Source organism: Pristiophorus japonicus, chromosome 18 (assembly GCF_044704955.1).
Source record: "Pristiophorus japonicus isolate sPriJap1 chromosome 18, sPriJap1.hap1, whole genome shotgun sequence".
Taxonomy (NCBI): Eukaryota; Metazoa; Chordata; class Chondrichthyes; family Pristiophoridae; genus Pristiophorus; species Pristiophorus japonicus.
The window spans coordinates 12,964,647-12,985,772 of record NC_091994.1 but is presented as its reverse complement, the minus strand read 5'-3'; the positions used below and the strand labels follow the sequence as shown (position 1 = coordinate 12,985,772).

The window sequence follows — 21,126 nt, the reverse complement described above, 5'->3', positions numbered from 1 at the left end:
GATTTAAACTGTTCCTCACTCTCCCTCAAGTCCCCTCTCTCCACTGTTCCTAGAGACAAGCAACAAGAAAGCTTTTCCTAGGCATTTCTCAATGTTACTCTCTAGCCAGCCAAAAATGGGGCATTAGAGGAGCATTCGTTGATTTTTTTCCTGTTATTTCTCCCTCATGTTAGAGAATGGCTTTTTGCAGGTTCTCAAAAGGTGGCGGTAGAGAGAAGTTCGTGCCCTTTTAAAAAAAAAATCGAAGTAAAAGGAAGTTTTATGATGCCAAATGTGCTTTATAAAAGGTTATTGAGGAGCTAATTCAATGCTTACCATTACCTATCTGCTGGACTCCAAGGAGGCAACAGAAAAGTCAGAGGGGAAAATGATGACAGAGCCTTAGAAAATGGTATAGAAACCAGATGAGGTATTGACTTTTCAAATTCAGCATTGCTTAACAGAACATTGAAAAAATACAAAAGGAAAACAAAAAGAAATGCTTCAATTTTTCAAATTATTGTTTATAGGATATTATTACATAAAGATATCACAACACAAAAGGTTCACTCTTACACCAAACAATCGGATCTTTGCCCACAAGCTACATAAATACTATTTGTAATTATACCGTCCATTTATTTCCGATACCAAATGCTTATCCTTCTTTCCCTCTTTATTTTCTTCTGCAGCTGTAGAATTCCATACAGAAGTGCTTCGGCCGTGGGTGGGCAGCCTAACATAAAAGGGACGGTGTCATTTATCCAGCAACATTTTGGGTAACCACAATCAAAGGGATCAGCAACTCTTTTGAATGAATTTACTTTGAACTGAGATGCAACCATGCAGCGCAAAAGTAGCTTTTGGGTTTCAGGTAGACTTTTCTCCCCCCTTGATTCCTTCCATCTCCACAGGAACCAGGAGCCCTCTGGTAGCTCGCCCCAACTGGCCATTCTTCATGAACAGTGAGCACTGGCAGGTCATTCTGTACGTAGAGCAGCAGAGTTGAGCCTGCCTTCAGTTGACGAATTAAACATGCACTGTCCAGCAGTGAACACCCTGCATGATTTCTCCGCACCAACCTAGAGGTTCAATTGCAACAACCCCAACTGCTGCTACAGCTGAAATCAGCTAACGTGACAGGGACTGGGAATCAAATCTGGAACCTCTTGGTCTGCACAGCTCAGCTACACACTCGCTTTATCAACTGAGCCATCGCGGGTGCTTGGTTTCAGGGAGTTAACCCACCGACTGAATTTAATTCCTCCTCTACAACCCCACCTTTCTCTGACGGTCACACATGCTTTTAACCTTATTCCACCACTGAGTCTGGTCCTGCGTTGGTAGAGTTGAGGGAAAAGATGCACGTCTCTGCTCTGTATCCTTTCACTGCACCCAGTCAACGGGCACCAGTTCATTTTATGAATGAATTTCCCTATTTTCTTATGATAGGTAGGCATGATGATGACCATGACGCACTGCACCCATTAACCATGCTCAGTATGTTAATTGCTAACTTGGCAATTTTCCCTTGGATAACTGCACTCACCTGGGACATAAATGTCTACTGGCACAATTCTGTCACAGCCCCTCACCACGGCATAGGAGTAATGGTAATAACCACCGCCATTTGCACAGCTGTAAGAACAAAGTCATTGTTAGAACTTCCACCTCCAATGTGTGAGCAACATTATTAATGCAGTGTTAAAATCTTAATGGCAGTATGCAACTCAGTAACACGCTCACCTGCCCATGGAGACGACATAGCGAGGCTCGGGCATCTGATCATAAACCTGCACAACACAATAATAAAAGTAAAAGAGTTCACCTGTACATCATGTAACAGTTTGTTGGTTTATCTCGCAGCATTTGTTCTTTTTAAACAAAATGTTGATGGTTGGGGTCCAGTTTCAGGGAAGCTGGCCACCCGACAGCAAACATGCTGAAGTGGCCACTCATCACGATGAGCCGAGACAACGGGCTATTTGACCATGAACAGGCTGGTGCTCTTTTCTCCAGAAATGAAAAAGCTGAGGGGTGACCCAATAGAGGTCTTTAAAATTATGAAAGGGGTTCGGTGGGGGAGACCAAAACTAGAGGTCATAAATATAAGACACCAGGAATTCAGCAGAAAGTTATTTACTGAGAGTGTGGCGGAACTCGATACCACGTGGTGTGGTTGAGGCGAATAGCATAGATATCTCTTTCTTCCCCCCCCTTTTCTCTCCCACAGAAGGCTGCGAAAATATTCGTGTAGATAATCACAGCGATATTTTAGGCAAAAGTCTAAATCAGCAAAGCAACGAGGTCAACAGCAGCGCCGGGCTCCTCACGATACAAGCATCACTTCCGGTTTCGGATTCGAGAAGTCTGCGTATGCGCGGGACGAGGGGGAGCTGAGTGCAGGGAGATTGTGCGTATGCGTAGCAGGTCGGGAGCGGAGTCCAGGGCGCTCATGCACAGAAGGGCACACAAAAAACTGTTGCAAATAATCACGCTGATAAATTTAAGGGGAAGCTAAATTAGCACATGAGGGAGAAAGGAATAGACGGTTATGCTGATAGGGTTTGATGAAGTAGGGTGGGAGGAGGCTCGTGTGGAGCATAAACACTGGCATAGACCCTTTGGGCCAAATGGCCTATTTCTGTGCTGTAAATTCTATGTAATGGACAGCATCCCAATCCAGCTCAATCCTGTACTCAACCAACATCCAGATAGCGCTTCCAGCAGGGGATCAGCCACTCCATAGCGAACAGGGGCAGGAATGCTGGCTGGTGGTCCCCCTCCCTATCCCAGGGGCCTCCCCAAGGACAATTATAGTGTCCCGACTGCTGAGATCAGTTGAGGGAGCAGTCTGAGTTGAACCCCCGGTTGGCCTTTACTACTGCACCGGATGCTAGTATTCCAGAAAAAACCTGTGCTCGCCTGCGAAATAGCAGATTACCAGACATTCTTTGCTTATTGAACAGAAAAGCATTATTGTTTTGCAGTATAAATAATTTCACAGAACAACTTGTTTTTAAGTGGAACAAAAACAGAAATAGGCTGGAACACAGCAGCTGAATTAGCTATGTGGAAAAAAATGTGTCTGAGTTATACCCTTCAGATGAACAGTTCTGATGAAGGAGACTGATCTGTAATGTTGACTGTTCGCTACTGGTGCTGTCTGGCTGACCCGCTGTGTGTTTCCATCTTCCTCTCAGTTATTTTTCCAATTTGCAGTATTTTAATTTTTTATTTGTGTCGGAGGAGGAAACCTATAGAAAACAAATCAACGACCGCGGTTACCTTTCGAAGGGCTGGAGCCATTTTGTTTGTGAGGGTGCCAGCCACAATCATGACGTCTGACTGCCGGGGGCTGGCACGGAAGACGATGCCGAACCTGTCCATGTCGTACCTGGGCGCTGCCATGTGCATCATCTCGACGGCACAGCAGGCGAGCCCAAAGGTCATGGGCCACAACGAACTCTGAAAGCATTGGGAAAAAATGTAAAGCTTCCCACTTCTAAATCGATAGTTTCAAAAATGCTCACAATCGTGACATGTAAAACAAATGGAATAGGGTAAAGGGAGAAATGATGACTGCAGGCTGCATTGCTTCTGAATATGTTGCAGAGTGTTGCCCGAAATATTAAAAGGTGTTCCTAGTGTCCTCAAACTGCACTCTGGTACAAAATAACCAAATGTAGCAATAAGATTAAGTAGACTGGGCCTATATTCTCGAGAGTTTAGAAGAATGAGAGGTGATTTCATTGAAACATACAAAATTCTTACAGGGCTTGACAGGGAAGATGTTTTTCCTGGCTGGGGAGTCCAGAATCAGGGGTCACAGTCTCAGACTAAGGAGTCGGCCATTTCAGACTAAGATGAGGAGAAATTTCTTCAGTCAGAAGGGTGGTTAATCTTTGGAATTCTTTACCGCAGAGGGCTATGGATGCTTAGTCTTTGAGTATATTCAAGACAGATAGCTAGATTTTTGAATATTAAGGGAATTAAGGGGTATGGGGATAGTGCAGGAAAATGAAGTTGAGGTAGAAGATCAGCCATGGTCTTATTGAATGGCGCAGCAGGCTCAAGGGGCCGAACGGCCTACTCCTGCTCCTAATTCTTATGTGCTTATTAAAATGATGCCACATCCTTAAAAACGATTATTTAATATAGCTCTATATACGTTCCTTTTTACAGTTACTTTCTTATCCATGTCTACAAACTAATGTAGCTTCTTTGCAAATACAACACTCACCCGCCGGGCCCAATTTATCAGCTCATCTAGTTTGGTGATGACATACTCCCCTTTGTTGCTGGGAAGCAAGGATTTCTTGGTGGCCACAGCAGAGCTCGTCTGTTTTGCTAGTGCGGAGCTGAAAACAAACAATTTCAGCTCCATTTAGAAACTGCTCTACGACCTGATTGTGACTGAAATCAGCAGCGCCTTTTAAACGGGTTAATACTTATTGAACTGCTCAAAATAGCCAGCACACTTAAAACGTTACTTAGAGCGGCGCCTTTGTACAGCGCCATTTGCCCGATATTGTCTGTCTAAGCATGGACGACGCGATTTATGAAAGGGAAATCATGCTTAACCAATCTTCTGGAATTTTTTGAGGATGTAACTAGCAGAGTGGACAAGGGAGAACCAGTGGATGTGGTGTATTTGGACTTTCAAAAGGCCTTTGCCAAGGTACCACATAAGGGATTGGTGTACAAGACCAAGGCACATGGTATTGGGGGTAATGTACTGGCGTGGATAGAGAATTGGTTGGCAGGCAGGAAGCAAAGAGTCGGGATAAACGGAATGGGAGGCAGTAACTAGTGGAGTACCCCAGGGCTCAGTGCTGGGACCCCAGCTCTTCACAATATACATTAATGATTTGGATGAAGGAATTGAGGGCATTTTCCGCAAGTTTGCAGATGACACTAAACTGGGTGGCGGTGTGAGCTGCAAGGTGATTTGGACAGGTTAGGAGAGTGGGCAAATGCATGGCAGATGCAGTATAATGTGGATAAATGTGAGGTTATCCACTTTGGTGGCAAAAACACGAAGGCAGAATATTACCTGAATGGCGGCAGATTAGGAGAAGGGGAGGTGCAACGAGAACTGGGTGTCATGGTTCATCAGTCATTGAAAGTTGGCATGCAGGTACAGCAGGCGGTGAAGGCGGCAAATGGCATGTTGGCCTTCATAGCTAGGGGATTTGAGTATAGGAGCAGGGAGGTCTTACTGCAGTTGTACAGGGCCTTGGTGAGGCCTCACCTGGAATATTGTGTTCAGTTTTGGTCTCCTAATCTGAGGAAGGACGTTCTTGCTATTGAGGGAGTGCAGCGAAGGTTCACCAGACTGATTCCAGGGATGGCTGGACTGACATATGAGGAGAGACTGGATCAACTGGGCCTTTATACACTGGAGTTTAGAAGGATGAGAGGGGATCTCATAGAAACGTATAAGATTCTGACGGGACGGGACAGGTTAGATGCGGGAAGAATGTTCCCGATGTTGGGGAAGTCCAGAACCAGGGGACACAGTCTTAGGATAAGGGGTAGGCCATTTAGGACTGAGATGAGGAGAGACTTCTTCACTCAGAGAGTTGTTAACCTGTGGAATTCCCTGCCGCAGAGAGTCGTTGATGCCAGTTCATTGGATATATTCAAGAGGGAGTTAGATATGGCCTTTACGGCTAAAGGGATCAAGGGGTATGGAGAGAAAGCAGGAAAGTGGTACTGAGGTGAATGATCAGCCATGATATTATTGAATGGTGGTGCAGGCTCGAAGGGCCGAATGGCTTACTCCTGCACCTATTTTCTATGTTTCTATGAGTGGTGGAGAGTGTTCTACAAAATGTGTACTGTTCTATATTATTCCTACAACAATCATCTTAATGCCATTTCCACTACAATTTAATCACACTGACAGATAGTCCACACCATATACTTGACAACAAATGGTGGATTCATTTTAGAAACAACGTCTGAATTTACCTGTCTGCATTTTCTGTCACTGTGGTCTGATGGAGACACCATGACTGATTAGCAAGGAGCGAACGGGGTCTGAAAAAAAGGACAGTAATTAGACAAGGTGCACAGTGTCAATATTTTTTTTAAAACACAGTCACTAATCAAACTGCTGTTTTGTGGGCTCTTGGTGTGCACAAACTGGCTGTCCTGTTTACTTGCATAACAAGTGATTAGCTGTCAAGGTCTGTGGGATATCCAGAGGACGTGAAAGCCACGATTTAATAACTTTTATTTATATAGTGCCTATAACGTAGTAAAACGTCCCAAAGTGCTTCACAACAATTTTACAACGCGTTAGATATTGACCATTGAGGGAAGGAGAGAAAAAGCGTGAGAAGGAAGTGTAACAAGAGGTTAACAGCTCGGGTCTGAATAAAAATATAAAGGCAGGTTCATCCTTTCTTTTTAATTATTGGATTCAAAAATATTAACCTGCACCTTAAATTGTAAAAATTGACATTTTTTCATTAAAACAATCTCACTTGGAGATTTTCATTTTTCTTTAAAAAAAAAAGCAAAGTCACATGAATGAGATTCATGTTTATAGTAATAATAGCAGTACAAACAACTTGTATTTATATAACCGCTTTAACATAGCAAAACATCCAAAAGGCGCTTCACAGGCGTGTTATTGAACTAAATGTGACACCGAGCCACACAAGGAGATATTAGGACAGGCGACTTGGGGCCTTCAAAGAAGCAGCGTGGAGCATGCCACTTCAAGGTACAGCACGTGCTGGAGAACGACAGCTGTGAAGAGAGCAACTGGCTTGGACGTCACCATAATCCAGGTCGGTGATTGGAGCGTGGGCAGGTGCAGTAGGAGCGGCGAGGTCGGGGCGCAGGAGCAGCGAGAGATCATGGAGCGACGTGATCGGGGCCCAGGAGAGGCGTGAGTTTGGGGTCCAGAAGAGGCGAGAGCCCAGGGGCAGCATGGGCCAGCCCACACTGCGATATCTGTGCGCACTAGGTCCGTGCAGCAGAGCTGATTTCCAGTCGTCTTGGTTAATCCTTGCCACTGGACCAAGACCTAGCTCTGTCAAGCCTGTGTGGTGGCTGGTGTGCAACGGCCACCACACGTTAAAAAAATCCACGCACAGGCATCTTCCACCCTTCAACATGTAGTCAGGACTTGGAATATTAGGTCCTTCATTGAAACACCTGTGAACTCATCCCTTTTTGGCGTGGAAGCAAGTCATCCTCGATACGAGGGACCGCCTATGATGAGGGCAGGCAACCAAGCCTGGTTATAGAGATAGGTTTTAAGGAGCATCTTAAAGGAGGAGAGGTAGAGAGGCGGCAAGGATTAGGAAGGGAATTCCAGAGCTTAGGGCCTAGGCAACAGAAGGCACGGCCACCAATGGTTGAGCGATTATAATCCAGGATACTCAAGAGGTTAGAATTAGAGGAGCGCAGATATCCTGTGGGGTTAGAGGAGATTACAGAGATAGGGAGGGGCGAGGCCATGGAGGGATTTGAAAACACAAAAGGATAGAAACACGGTAAAAAGATGCATTCAAGATTCCTGCACTGGGTAAAGTCTCTGACTAGTTATAGGGCAGAGGGACTGCTGAAATAATTATCCACGGTCTGAGCTGATGAATGCTACAAGGAGACCTTGTTAAAATATTTCCTATATTGTTGGACAGCTGTGCGAAACATTTCCCACAACTCTAAATATGTACCTCCGATAGAATATTTCTGATTCCACTCTTGACACTACTATTCTGTTACCCAAGGGACTGATTTAGTGGGGGTTTTTTGCAAGTTAAACATTCCACATTTATTAAAAACTTCAACACAAACAACTTTTACATGAAAACACTAACTTTATTTGAACTGGCTTACTTTTTCCTAGCAGTATAGATTAAACCAATGCTAGGTCAAAACTAAAAATCTTTGTACCAAAACACAATACTGAAGGCAAGATACTGCACTGTTCAAGTTTAGCAAGGATATTGTGTAATAATAAAGGCAGCAAGGAAGTGCTTCACAGTCATGGTCTTTGAGTAGCAGATAGAAAAGGTTGAGGGTTTTTTTTTAAAACAGTAAATCATAGACTTTATTCTCTATTATTAATACAGCTTGTAATCTGAAGGGGACAAACAGGTGACATTATCTGCAACACTTGAAACTCCAGCAGCAATTGTTTTGCTAGCATCTGATTCCCATCCCGATCGCCATGAAGGTTCCAAACGTGGCTCCGCTCTGCATCATGGGTCTTACCAACACCACCCAGCAGCTCTCGGCCTCTCAGCCCCAGCCTGAGGCACGAGAAGCTGTCAAAAAGTGCTCCTGCTGCCATACCCACTGCACAGCCCATCATGAACCCCATTTTAACCCTGTTGATGCAGCTGGGCTGTGACTGTCCATACGGTCTCACTGTGACTGGCATCGCTCTCTCTCTCTCCCTCAGGCTGCCAGCTTACCCTCCGCAGGAGAGGATGGTTATCCTGTAACAGGGACAACAGGTGCACTCGCATGATGGGGGCTGAACACAACAGGTGCTGCATAAACAGAGACTTTAAAGTGTTTGTTACAAGTTGGGCCCAAAAGATGACGACAAGTGACTAGTTAATCATCGAAGGGTTTAGAATCTAAAAATTTCATTAACATGGGTCCTTTAGATCAATAATTCCATTCAAAATATTCCAATTGAGATGGAGTAGATTGGGCCTGTACTCTCTGGAGTTTAGAAGAATGCGAGGTGATCTCATTGAAACATACAAGATTCTGAGGGGGATTGACAGGGTAGATGCCGAGAGATTATTTCCCTTGGCTGGACAATCTAGAATTAGGGGGCACAGTCTCAGGATAAGGGGCCGGCCATTTAAGACTGAGATGAGAAATTTCTTCATTCAGAGGGTTGTGAATCTTTGGAATTCTCTGCCCCAGCGGGCTGTGGGGGCTCAGTCATTGAGTATATTCAAGGCTGAGATCGCTAGATTTTTGGACCATAGGGTAGTCAAGAGATATGGGGATCAGGCAGGAAAGTGGAGTTGCGGTTGAAGATCAGCCATGATCGTATTGAATGGCGGAGCAGGTTCGAGGGGCTGTAGGGCCTACTCCTGCTCTTATTTATTTCGTTATGTTCTATTTTCTGACTCGCAACTTCACAGCTTTGAAGCAGAATATTGCTATTATGTGAATACTGTAGCAGATTTAACAACCTCATTTTGAATACCATTTGACTTCAACCAATTTCTCTAAATCAACTGCAATCTTGTCATTCTCGTGGAGGAAAAGTAAAATATATTTTGCTCGTTGGACGGTTTTTAAATTTGAGCCTAAAGTTTCCAACTTCTGGCATCATGCCCCATACCCTGCTGTCCGTCTGGTTTACAGCTGAACTAATCCCACTACTTTCCAACCCTGCTCAGCGTTGCCATGAGCTCTAAAGTCAGTTTTCATCAGCCTTTTCGTCTCGAGATAACTGTTTTTACAAAGTAATGCGAGGTTTATGGATTTACCTGGAGGCAAAGGTCACGAATCTGCCAAGGCGCAGGACTGCAAGAAATAGGAAATAAATTTCAACCAATTAAGGTTATTAAGTACCGTACTGTTAATATTTCTTCACGTTGCATTACATAGTTTAGATAGCTGGGAGTGAACCCAAATGTTCTTATAAACTATGAGAACAAAGTTTGAATGATTTACCACGAACACCAAGACACATGCTTAATATTAACCCTCAGCTGTGACTGTATAGAATACACATGGAGGTTACATTGTTTGTATGAACTGCCACAAACAAATTTGTTACTTCATCTTTGCATGTTAACAATGTACATCACTTTACAACAAGTCATTACAACAAATTTACCAAGTAAAATATTACACTCAAAATGTATATTTCATAACTCATGAGACTAAATAAAATTTAGAAAGTAATTACTATTACATTTTCAAAGTAGGTTGCGGTTTCCACTTCTAAAACGTTGTCCTAATTTTTATTTAAAAAAAATAAATGCAACAACTAAAAATTAGGACAACGTTTTAGAAGTGGAAACAGCAACCTACTTTGAAAATGTAATAATAATTACTTTCTAAATTTTAGTTTAGTCTCATGAGTTATGAAATATGGGCATCGCTAGCAAGGCCGGCATTTTATTGCTCATCGCTAGTTACCCTTGAGAAGGACGTGGTGAGCCACCTTCTTGAACCGTTGCAGTCCACTTAGTAAAACATAAAAGACGTTTCACAGGAGCATAATCAGACAAAAACTGACACCGAGCCAAAGGAGACATTAGGACAGGTGCCCAAAAGCTTGGCCAAAGGAGTGTCTTAAAGGAGGGTAGAGATGTTTCTGGAGGGAATGCCAGAATTTAGGCCTGGACAGCCGAAGGCATGACCTCCAATGGTGGGGTGAAGGAGGTCAGAGATGCACGAGAGGCCAGAATGGGGCAGAGTTCTCGGAGGGTTGTCGGGCTAAAGAAGGTTAGAGATTGGGAGATTACAGAGATAGGGAGGGGCGAGGCCATGGACGGATTTGAATACAAACATTAGAATTTTAAATCGAGGTGTTCGTGTACCAATAAAGGTGAGCAAGCACAGCAGTGATGGATAACTGGGACTTGGTGCAAGTGAAAGATGAGGGAGCGCAAGCCTGCATTTCTGAGCTCTTTGCTTCGGCACGGTCTGGAGATCGAAAGGGTTAAAAGTTGGAAGATTCAAGATTGGATCGAAAGAGGCTGCTAGACGATATGGTGCCTTTTAGTCATTGTCTGTATTTGAGTGTACCATGTTACTATTTGATGACATCATCTGTATGTTAAACGATGTTAAGTATTTGAGTGTAACTTGTTGCTAGCGAATAATAGTAATTCATGACATTGTCTGAATGAGTGTACCTTGTTACTATTTGATGACATCTGTATGTTAAATAATCTGATTTTTGTAAAATAATTCAGAAAGCAGTTAGCTGTGATTTCAGGACAATCTACATCATCTGTATGTTAATAGTCTAAATAAGAGTTCAAAAGTTTTTTTTAGTATAAAGAGAGTTTAGACACTGGACAACAGTGACTCTGGAATCTCGAAAGGTGTGTCAATTCTTGGAGAGCTGCCTTTGCAAGCAGAAAGTTGGCTTGTGAAGTGTACTTGGTTTGTTTAGTATTAATGTCTAAATAAAAGACTTGATCCTGCCTTTACTACAACTGTGTGTGTGCGTAATTCGACATTTAAAGCAACAAAGCGAAAAAGAGCGAGACAGCCGTTACAACATTTTGGTGGCCCTGACATGATTTTCAAAAGTTCATTGGCTGAGTTGTTCAAAGAAGTGTTTCCCACACATCAGTTCCAGGGGTGAACATTCTCTTAGCTGTCATGACTTAGTAATGGGAGGATTAGGGAATATTCCAGATGAGGTCCGGTCGTTCCTTAAATGAGTGAATTGAGTCGAAAGGGGGACCTTGTGGGACAAGGCAGGAAACAATGACAGGTGGATGGAGAGAGACACAGCAGTCCTTAGTGGAGAGTGTCCAGTTAAAAAAGATTAAAGTGTTTGGGTTAAAAAGTAATAAAAAGAGAAAAGCGTTAGTGTCACGGTGTCTAATGCTGGGGATTCAAAAGTTAGGAGAAGAGTCTGAGGCTAGAAATAGGGAAGTCTCAGAACTCAGAGAGCAGCTAACAGCTGCTAGGAAAGAAGTAGAGAACTGGCGATTTCAGGCATTCTGGGCAGCCAGGTGTGTTCTGCCGCTGGATCAGAACAGAACCGTAATCAAGATCTAGAGAAAGGAATATCTAAGCTACGGCAGATGGTGGTACTCTATTAGGTTGCCCAGCGGAGACAGTAATTGATAAAGCTGGGTGGTATTCGGAGGATTCCCCAGGCCTGAGAGTTGAAAAGGGGATTAAGGGTCAGGGAGAATGTCCACCGGTCCCTTCCGCAGCTCCTTTGCCTTCTCTGACTTCGGAGCCTCGAACCCATGTGGTTCGCGTGGCAACATTAGGTACAGAGGCGGAGCAGTTAGATGCCCCTTCGGTTCCTCAGATGTTTCACACACCACAACATTACACAAGACCTTCCGGGGTAATGTGGAGAGTGGGAGAAGCATGTTTGGGTGGACAAGGCAAGAGCAGGATGATTCCTCTACTCCTTATGGAGCTCGTGAAGTGAATACTACCTTAAGTGGTTTTGGGGATTGCTGGTATGAGTAAGGAGGGGTAAAGTTACAGGGCATGAGAGCTATCCTTAGTGAAGTGGGACCTGCACCACTTCAGGATCTTAATAGTTTGCCCAGTTGATAGAGTATTCAAACAGGCTCATTTAGACAGGCTTTGAAAATTCACAGACCCCCAAGTCAAAGCTACTACATGCTGCTCAGCATGTCGCATTAACTCATCAATCAACTTGACATTTTAGGACCTTGGGTAGCGAGCCAATTAAAAGGTTAAAAGACTATTAATTGAGCCAATAAGGTCAAAGAAGGCGAGTTCTTTTCTGTAAATTGAACCCGGTATAAATACAGCCATTTTGACCATGTGGTCCCAGTAAGACAAAGGAACTGGCAATCAGCCAGCAGCTTGTTGCTCTCTGCCAAAAATAAAGAAGTTAAAACTACCATCGGAGTTCGTATTTCATTGGAAATTAAGAGATCTAACACCAGTGGTGGTGTAATATTCTGGGATGGTGGCAGTCAGGGAACATATCAGAGAAACAGAGGGTTCACATGATTCTGCGAGCTTTAGGGAATCACCAGGGAAAGGCAGTAGGTTTTGAAACAACTTCCAGGGATCTGCTTGGTCGAATCATAGTTGCAATCTTTGATGCTCACTCAGGGCTTGCATTATTACCAGGGGAAGGACCGAGGGAAGCAGGGAATGTATATTCCAGTTGTGTAAAAGTTTGGGAAGTAATTGGATTGATATCAGTCATTATGGGGATGATACACATAGAGAGATCATTGTGACTCTCCTACCCCCTCCAGTAGTTCTGGAAGTAGATGTCTGGGGTGGGGACGATAGTTTTGATAAATGGTTGGCAAAGGTAGAAAGCTTGTATCAGAGAGCTGCAGGAATTTCAGTCATGGAAGTGAGATAGAGGTTACAGCAATGGAAGGCAGAAGGGCCTGAGTGGATGAATCCCACGAAAGGAGCAGGACCAGGTGGTGCCTGGATCCCAACTCGTCAGTTGATAGAGGACAGGGATAGACTGGCTAAAGAATTGGAAAAGTTAAAAGAAAAAGTGAAGTATCAGGAAAGAGAAGTTAGAGTCACAGACAGGAATGATACCTCGGTTCAGTTGATGAGGTCGGGGTAGATTCTGCAGATGAGGGAGGATTTGTATAGGGATGCCTCAACCACACACGTCATTTTTTTCAGACCCTTACTTCAGGATAGGGTTGGCCATACCCTTATTGAAGCATGTGTGGAAGGGCAGCAGGTAATTGACACAGGGTCTGTCGGACAAATGAAGGATGAGGTGCTCCTTGAGGAAGGGGATTCCCCTCTACAGAGACAGTATCCCATCACCCCAGATGCACGAGGAGCAGTTACTGAACAGTCAGAGATGAAAGCAGTGGGAGAAGCTTGCGCAGAAGCATTTAAAGTTTCTGCAGGAATGGGCTGTCTCAGAACTGATGAGATGTTCAGTGAAAAGCTCAAATGTGAGAGTTACAAACATGATCTTAAAGGATGTGAAATAGAAGTTGCAGCATTGCAAATGTTGAGGGGGGAAATTACAGCAGTTCCGAAGGGTGAACTGAAAGAAGGACTGGGACTCCCGACTGACTATTCAGCATTTCCATCATCCTTTATTCTATGTTGTTACAATTCTCCCATAAAGCAGAGGAAATTGTTAAAACCTGTGCAGAGGGCAACAGACTTGGTCAAAGACACCGATTGCGAGTTTACATTTCTGAATGTAAACAGCATGGAATTCAGTCGAAAACATCAAAAATTAAAAGTTGACTTTTAAGTGAAAATGGCTAGTGATCACAGACCAACAGAGTTTAAAATGGCATCCTGAGAATCTGAGTCTGCAGCAACCCTACTTTGAACCTAATCATGCTGCTATTTGGAAGAAGGAAATGTGGAAATGGAGTACAAGATTTCAACAGCTACAGAGTTTGAATCAAGCAATTGTTGTGGACATTAACCATCACACTGAGAACGTTCGCACAACTTTGGATCAGATGTTACCCAGATAAGACTTGCAGAGGGGCAAAGAAGTGGGGAATGAGGGAGCGCAAGCCTGCATTTCTGAACACTTTGCTTCGGCACGGTCTGGAGATCGAAAGAGTTAAAAGTTGGAAGATTCAAGGCTGGACCGAAAGAGGCTGCTCGACAATATGATGCCTTTTAGCCATTGTCTGTCTGTCTTTGAGTGTACTGTGTTACAGATCATGTCATCAAATAGTATGTTAAACGATGTTAAGTATTTGAGTGTAACTTGTTACAATGCGAATAATAGTAATTCATGACATTGTCTGTATTTGAGTGTACCTTGTTACTATTTGATGACATCTGTGTGTTAAATAATCTGGTTTGTGTAAAGTAATTCAGAAAGCAGTTAGCCGTGAATTCAGGACAATTCTACATCAACTGCATGTTAATGGTCTAAATAAGAGTTCAAGGGTTTTTTTAGTATAAAGATGAGAGTTTAGACACTGGATAAGTGACACTGGAATCTCAAAAGGTGTGGCAATTCTTGGAGAGATGCCTTTGCAAGCAGAGTTGGCTTGTGAAGTATACTGGGTTTGTTTAGTATGAACATCTAAATAAAAGGCCCGATCCTGCCTTTACTACAATGGAGTGCGCGCGCAATTTGACGTTTAAAGCAACAAAGCGAAAAAGAGCGAGACAGCCGTTACAACAAAGGATACAGACAGCAGAGATTTGGATGAGTTCAAGTTTGGTGGGTGAAAGATGGGAGGCCAGCCAGAAGAGCCTCTGACACGGTGAAATGTAGCTAACCCCTCGGGACCAAAGCATGACCAGCATTGTAGTAAGAGTGGACAGGTCAATATACTTGACTTATAATCATATCATTTTGCGGTACAGGAGAAGGCCAGTTGTCCCATTGTGCCTATACAGCTATCCATTCAGTCTAATTTCCCTGCAATTTCCTGATATACTCTGAAACTATGCCCCCTAGTTCTAGATTCCCCCATGAGGGAAAACATCCTCTCAGTTGTCCTGTCAAGTTCCCTCAGAATCTTCTATGTTCCAATAAGATTCTCATTCTTCTAAACTCCATTGAGTATAGGCCCAACCTTTCCTCCTTAGACAACCCTTTCATCTCCGGAATCAATCTAGTGAACCTTCTCTGAACTGCCTCCAATGCAAGTATATCCCCTTCTTAAATAAAGAGATCAAAACTGTACGCAGTACTCCAGGCGTGGTCTGCCCTGTACAGTTGTAGCAAACTTCCCTGTTTTGAAACTCCATCCCCCTTGCAATAAAGGCCAACATTCCATTTGCCTTCCTGATTACTTGCTGTACCTGCATACTAACTTTTTGTTTTTCATGTAAGAGGACAACATAATAACGTCCCAAGATGCTTCACAGGAGTGTTTTAAGACAAGACACATAAATTTGACATTGAGCCACATAGGAAGCAATTAGGGCAGGTGACCAAAGGTTTGGTCAAAGAGGTAGGTTTTAAGGAGCATCTTGAAGAAGAGAGAGATAGAGAGGCAGAGAGGTTTAGGGAGGAAGTTCCAGAGTTTGGGGCCTAGGCAACAGAAGGCACAGCCACCAATGGTTGAGCGATTATAATCAGGGATGCTCAGGAGGGTAGAATTAGAGGAGCGCAGACATCTCGGGGGGGGGTTGTAGGGCTGGAGAAGATTACAGAGATAGGGAGGGGCGAGGCCATGGAGGGGTTTGTAAACAAGGATGAGAATTTGAAATCAACACCCAGATCCTTCTGAGCCAGCACAGACAAGATGGGCAGAATGGCCTCCGACTATGCTGTACATTGCCATGGACTGCTTTCTGACTGCTCCATTTTTAATTGGGGCGGAGGAGCAGTGAGAGATCGGGGCCCGGGAGCGTTGAGGGTTTGGGGCCCAGAAGAGGCGAGGGCCCAGGGGCAGCATGGGCCAGCCCACACTGCGATCTATGGATAGTAGGAGCATGTGTGTGCACTAGGTCCGTGAAGTAGAGCTGGTCTCTAGTCACCCTAGTTAATCCTTGCCACTGGAGCAAGATCAACGGCCACCACATGTTAAAAGAATCCACGCACAGGCATCTTCCACGCTTCAATTGGTAGTGAGGGACCTGGAATGTCAGGTCCCTCATTGAAACACCTGTGAACTCATAGAAACATAGAAAATAGGTGCAGGAGTAGGCCATTCGGCCCTTCGAGCCTGCACCGCCATTCAATGAGTTCATAGATGAACATGCAACTTCAGTACCCATTCCTGATTTCTCGGCATACCCCTTGATCCCCCTAGTAGTAAGGACTACATCTAACTCCTTCTTGAATATATTTAGTGAATTGGCCTCAACAACTTTCTGTGGTAGAGAATTCCACAGGTTCACCACTCTCTGGGTGAAGAAGTTTCTCCTCATCTCGGTCCTAAATGGCTTACCCCTTATCCTTAGGCTGTGACCCCTGGTTCTGGACTTACCCAACATTGGGAACATCCTTCCTGCATCTTCCCTGTCGAAACCCGTCAGAATTTTAAACGTTTCTATGAGATCCCCTCTCATTCGTCTGAACTCCAGTGAATACAAGCCCAGTTGATCCAGTCTTTCTTGATATGTCATTCCCACCATCCCGGGAATCAGTCTGGTGAACCTTTGCTGCACTCCCTCAATAGCAAGAACGTCCTTCCTCAAGTTAGGAGACCAAAACTGTACACAATACTCCAGGTGTGGCCTCACCAAGGCCCTGTACAACTGTAGCAACACCTCCCTGCCCCTGTACTCAAATCCCCTCGCTATTAAGGCCAACATGTCATTTGCTTTTTTAACCGCCTGCTGTACCTGCATGCCAACCTTCAGTGACTGATGTACCATGACACCCAGGTCTCGCTGCACCTCCCCTTTTCCTAATGTCACCATTCAGATAATAGTCTGTCTCTCTGTTTTTAACCACCAAAGTGGATAACCTCACATTTATCCACATTATACTTCATCTGCCACGCATTTGCCCACTCACCTAACCTATCCAAGTCACTCTGCAGCCTCATAGCATCCTCCTCGCAGCTCACACTGCCACCCAACTTAGTGTCATCCGCAAATTTGGAGATACTGCATTTAATCCCCTCGTCTAAATCATTAATGTACAATGTAAACAGCTGGGGCCCCAGCACAGAACCTATTTTTGGTGCGGAAGCGGGTCATCCTCGATATGAGGGACTGCCTAACACTAGACTATACATTGCCATGGCATCAAAGGAATGCAATTGCCGATAGACATGCTGCCCACAGCTCCCACACACACACACTGCTGGCGATGTGCAGCAGTCGGAGCAACAACCTGCCGCAGCGAGAGCCCGGGAGCCACTGCCAAGGAGGAAAGGTCAGCGGCAGCCCGACAGCTTTCCCGGCCGCTTCAGGCCCAGCGGGAACCCGAGAGCCCAGCTCCCCAAGCGCGTCCACCGCCCACTCCCACTCTCCCTCTCCCGGGCTGCACCCGCATCGCCGGTCAAACACACAAACATTGTCCAAGGCCGCCCCGGCCACCAGCGCACTTACCGCCCAACGCCGCCATCTTCCCCGGAACCTGGTGCAGCTCCCAACAGCGTCCCCCCCGCCTTCCGCCGGAACATGCACGGCGCTGACCGAAAGGTCCGGCCTCACAGGAAATTAAACAATAATAATTACTCCACCACCTGAAACAAAAAACATGCATTATAATCTAAACCCATTGTGATTCGTTGCCTTTTATTTTATTTTATTTTTTTTAAAACGACGAATGACATTTAAAAAAAAAACTAAAAAGCAATTTTAAAAAATGTTACAACTAAAACATTTGGCCGTCCCTGGGTGGGCTCGAACCACCAACCTTTCGGTTAACAGCCGAACGCGCTAACCGATTGCGCCACAGAGACCAACCTGCCCGAAATGCTCTCGAAACGACTGGAAAAGCCGACGCGTCGCGCCGCGTGGCTGAAGCGAGCCGCCTCACCAGAGGCGCCCGTTCCGTGAGTAAATACAGGACGGCTGTGACGAGAAAGGCCTCGGTAAACGGCGCGACGGCACTGCTGCTTTCCCTCCCTCCTCCAGGCCGGAGAGCAAAGAGAGAGAGAGCGAGAGGAGGGGTTTTATAAAGGATAATTAACCCCCCCACCCGGCCCCCTCACACACACAGATTCGCCTCACTGCCAGCCGGCCTGAAGGACTGAGGCTCCGGCCCGCGCACTTGGGGCCTGCATCTTCCGCTCTTCGTCGTGGAGCCGAAATAGCTCAGTTGGGAGAGCGTTAGACTGAAGATCTAAAGGTCCCTGGTTCGATCCCGGGTTTCGGCAAATCTTTTTCACTTTGCAATGCAATCTGGTCTCCCACTCCCTTTCAAAATGCCCCAACAATTTTCAACAGAGAGCATCTTTTTTTTTTTAAAAGCTTCCACAACAGTCACTGGAAATTAAAAGTTTATTTCTTGCGACTGATATCAGGAAAAAATTTTTTTAACAGAGTCTTTAGCCTTAGCGAAGAGGTCAATAATCAAGTGGACATTTTTTTAACAATTCGTTCATGGCATAAAAACATAGAAAATAGATGCAGGAGCCGGCCATTCGGCCCTTCGAGCCTGCACCGCCATTCAATAAGATCATGGCTGATCATTCACCTCAGTACCCCTTTCCTGCTTTCTCTCCATACCCCTTGATCCCTTTAGCCGTAAGGGCCATATCTAACTCCCTTTTGAATATATCCAATGAACTGGCCTCAACTGCGGGTGAGAATTCCACCGGTTCACAATTCTCTGAGTGAAGAAGTTTCTCCTCATCTCGATCCCAAATGGCTTACCCCTTATCCTTAGACTGTGACCCTTGGTTCTGGCCTTCCCCAACATCGGGAACATTCTTCCTGCATCTAACCTGTCCAGTCCCGTCAGAATTTTATATGTTTCTATGAGATCCCCTCTCATTCTTCTAAATTCCAGTGAATACAGGCCCAGTCGATCCTGTCTTTCTTCGTATGTCAGTCCTGCCATCGTGGAGCTGAGGCAGGGACAAAGACGGGCGATGTTACAGAGGTGGAAATAGGCAGTATTAATCCACAGATATGTGGTCAGAAGCTCATTTCAGCATCAAATATGACATCAAGTTTACAAACAGTCTGGTTCAGCCTGACAGATGCTAGGGAGAAGGATGGAATCGGTGTCTCGGGAATGGTATTTGTGGCGGTGTCGGAAGACAATGACTTTGCTCTTCCCAATATTTAATTGAAGAAAATTTAAATTCCTCTCAGGCTTTCAAACACTCGAATTTGGGAGCAAATGGTCATAGTCAGGCGAGTGCTTTTCTTTTGATCATAGAAACATAAAACATAGAAAATAGGTGCAGGAGCAGGCCATTCAGCCCTTCTAGCCTGCACCGCCATTCAATGAGTTCATGGCTGAACATGAAACTTCAATACCCCATTCCTGCTTTCTCGCCATACCCCTTGATCCCCCGAGTAGTAAGGACTTCATCTAACTCCCTTTTGAATATATTTAGTGAATTGGCCTCAACTACTTTCTGTGGTAGAGAATTCCACAGGTTCACCACTCTCTGGGTGAAGAACTTTCTCCTTATCTCGGTCCTAAATGGCTTACCCCTTATCCTCAGACTGTGACCCCTGGTTCTGGACTTCCCCAACATTGGGAACATTCTTCCTGCATCTAACCTGTCTAAACCCGTCAGAATTTTAAACGTTTCTATGAGGTCCCCTCTCATTCTTCTGAACTCCAGTGAATACAAGCCCAGTTGATCCAGTCTTTCTTGATAGGTCAGTCCCACCATCCCGGGAATCAGGCTGGTGAATCTTCGCTGCACTCCCTCAATAGCAAGAATGTCCTTCCTCAAGTTAGGAGACCAAAACTGTACACAATACTCCAGGTGTGGCCTCACCAAGGCCCTGTACAACTGTAGCAACACCTCCCTAACCCTGTACTCAAATCCCCTCGCTATGAAGGCCAACATGCCATTTGCTTTCTTAACCGCCTGCTGTACCTGCATGCCAACCTTCAATGACTGATGTACCATGACATCCAGGTCTCGTTGCACCTTCCCTTTTCCTAATCTGTCACCATTCAGATAATAGTCTGTCTCTCTGTTTTTACCACCAAAGTGGATAACCTCATTTATCCACATTATACTTCATCTGCCATTCATTTGCCCACTCACCCAACCTATCCAAGTCACTCTGCAGCCTCATAGCATCCTCCTCGCAGCTCACACTGCCACCCAACTTAGTGTCATCCGCAAATTTGGAGATACTACATTTAATCCCCTCGTCTAAATCATTAATGTACAATGTAAACAGCTGTGGCCCCAGCACAGAACCTTGCGGTACCCCACTAGTCACTGCCTGCCATTCTGAAAAGTACCCATTTACTCCTACTCTTTGCTTCCTGTCTGCCAACCAGTTCTAAATCCACGTCAGCACACTACCCCCAATCCCATGTGCTTTAACTTTGCACATTAATCTCTTGTGTGGGACCTTGTCGAAAGCCTTCTGAAAGTCCAAATATATCACATCAACTGGTTCTCCTTTGTCCACTTTAATGGAAACATCCTCAAAAAATTCCAGAAGATTTGTCAAGCATGATTTCCCTTTCACAAATCCATGCTGACTTGGACCTATCATGTCACCATTTTCCAAATGCGCTGCTATGACATCCTTAATAATTGATTCCATCATTTTACCCACTACTGAGGTCAGGCTGACCGGTCTATAATTCCGTTTTCTCTCTCCCTCCTTTTTTAAAAAGTGGGGTTACATTGGCTACCCTCCACTCGATAGGAACTGATCCAGAGTCAATGGAATGTTGGAAAATGACTGTCAATGCATCCGCTATTTCCAAGGCCACCTCCTTAAGTACTCTGGGATGCAGTCCATCAGGCCCTGGGGATTTATCGGCCTTCAATCCCATCAATTTCCCCAACACAATTTCCCGACTAATAAAGATTTCCCTCAGTTCCTCCTCCTTACGAGACCCTCTGACCCCTTTTATATCCGGATGGTTGTTTGTGTCCT

At 44.8% G+C, this 21,126-nt stretch overlaps 1 protein-coding gene, 2 non-coding genes and 1 pseudogene across 3 annotated transcripts; 1 reads left to right on the top strand and 3 right to left on the bottom strand.

Moving 5' to 3' along the window:
* Window positions 1-482: 482 nt before the first annotated feature.
* On the bottom strand, window positions 483-18,157 carry ndufs7 (NADH:ubiquinone oxidoreductase core subunit S7). The gene is made up of 9 exons (XM_070859664.1): window positions 18,001-18,157; window positions 17,641-17,777; window positions 9,462-9,498; window positions 5,956-6,024; window positions 4,223-4,340; window positions 3,268-3,447; window positions 1,726-1,772; window positions 1,529-1,617; window positions 483-715 (listed from the first exon to the last, which is right to left on the bottom strand). Exons 2-9 carry the CDS (start codon window positions 17,654-17,656, stop codon window positions 618-620), a joined length of 654 nt encoding a protein of 217 aa, XP_070715765.1. The 5' UTR covers window positions 17,657-17,777; window positions 18,001-18,157; the 3' UTR covers window positions 483-617.
* On the bottom strand, window positions 7,843-8,417 carry LOC139229149 (reactive oxygen species modulator 1 pseudogene; annotated as a pseudogene).
* trnan-guu (transfer RNA asparagine (anticodon GUU)) lies at window positions 17,923-17,996 on the bottom strand. Its single transcript has one exon. It is a non-coding gene; the product is annotated as a tRNA-Asn (tRNA).
* Window positions 18,158-18,340: 183 nt separating the features above from the next.
* Window positions 18,341-18,413, top strand: trnaf-gaa (transfer RNA phenylalanine (anticodon GAA)). Its single transcript has one exon. It is a non-coding gene; the product is annotated as a tRNA-Phe (tRNA).
* The last annotated feature ends 2,713 nt before the right edge of the window (window positions 18,414-21,126 follow it).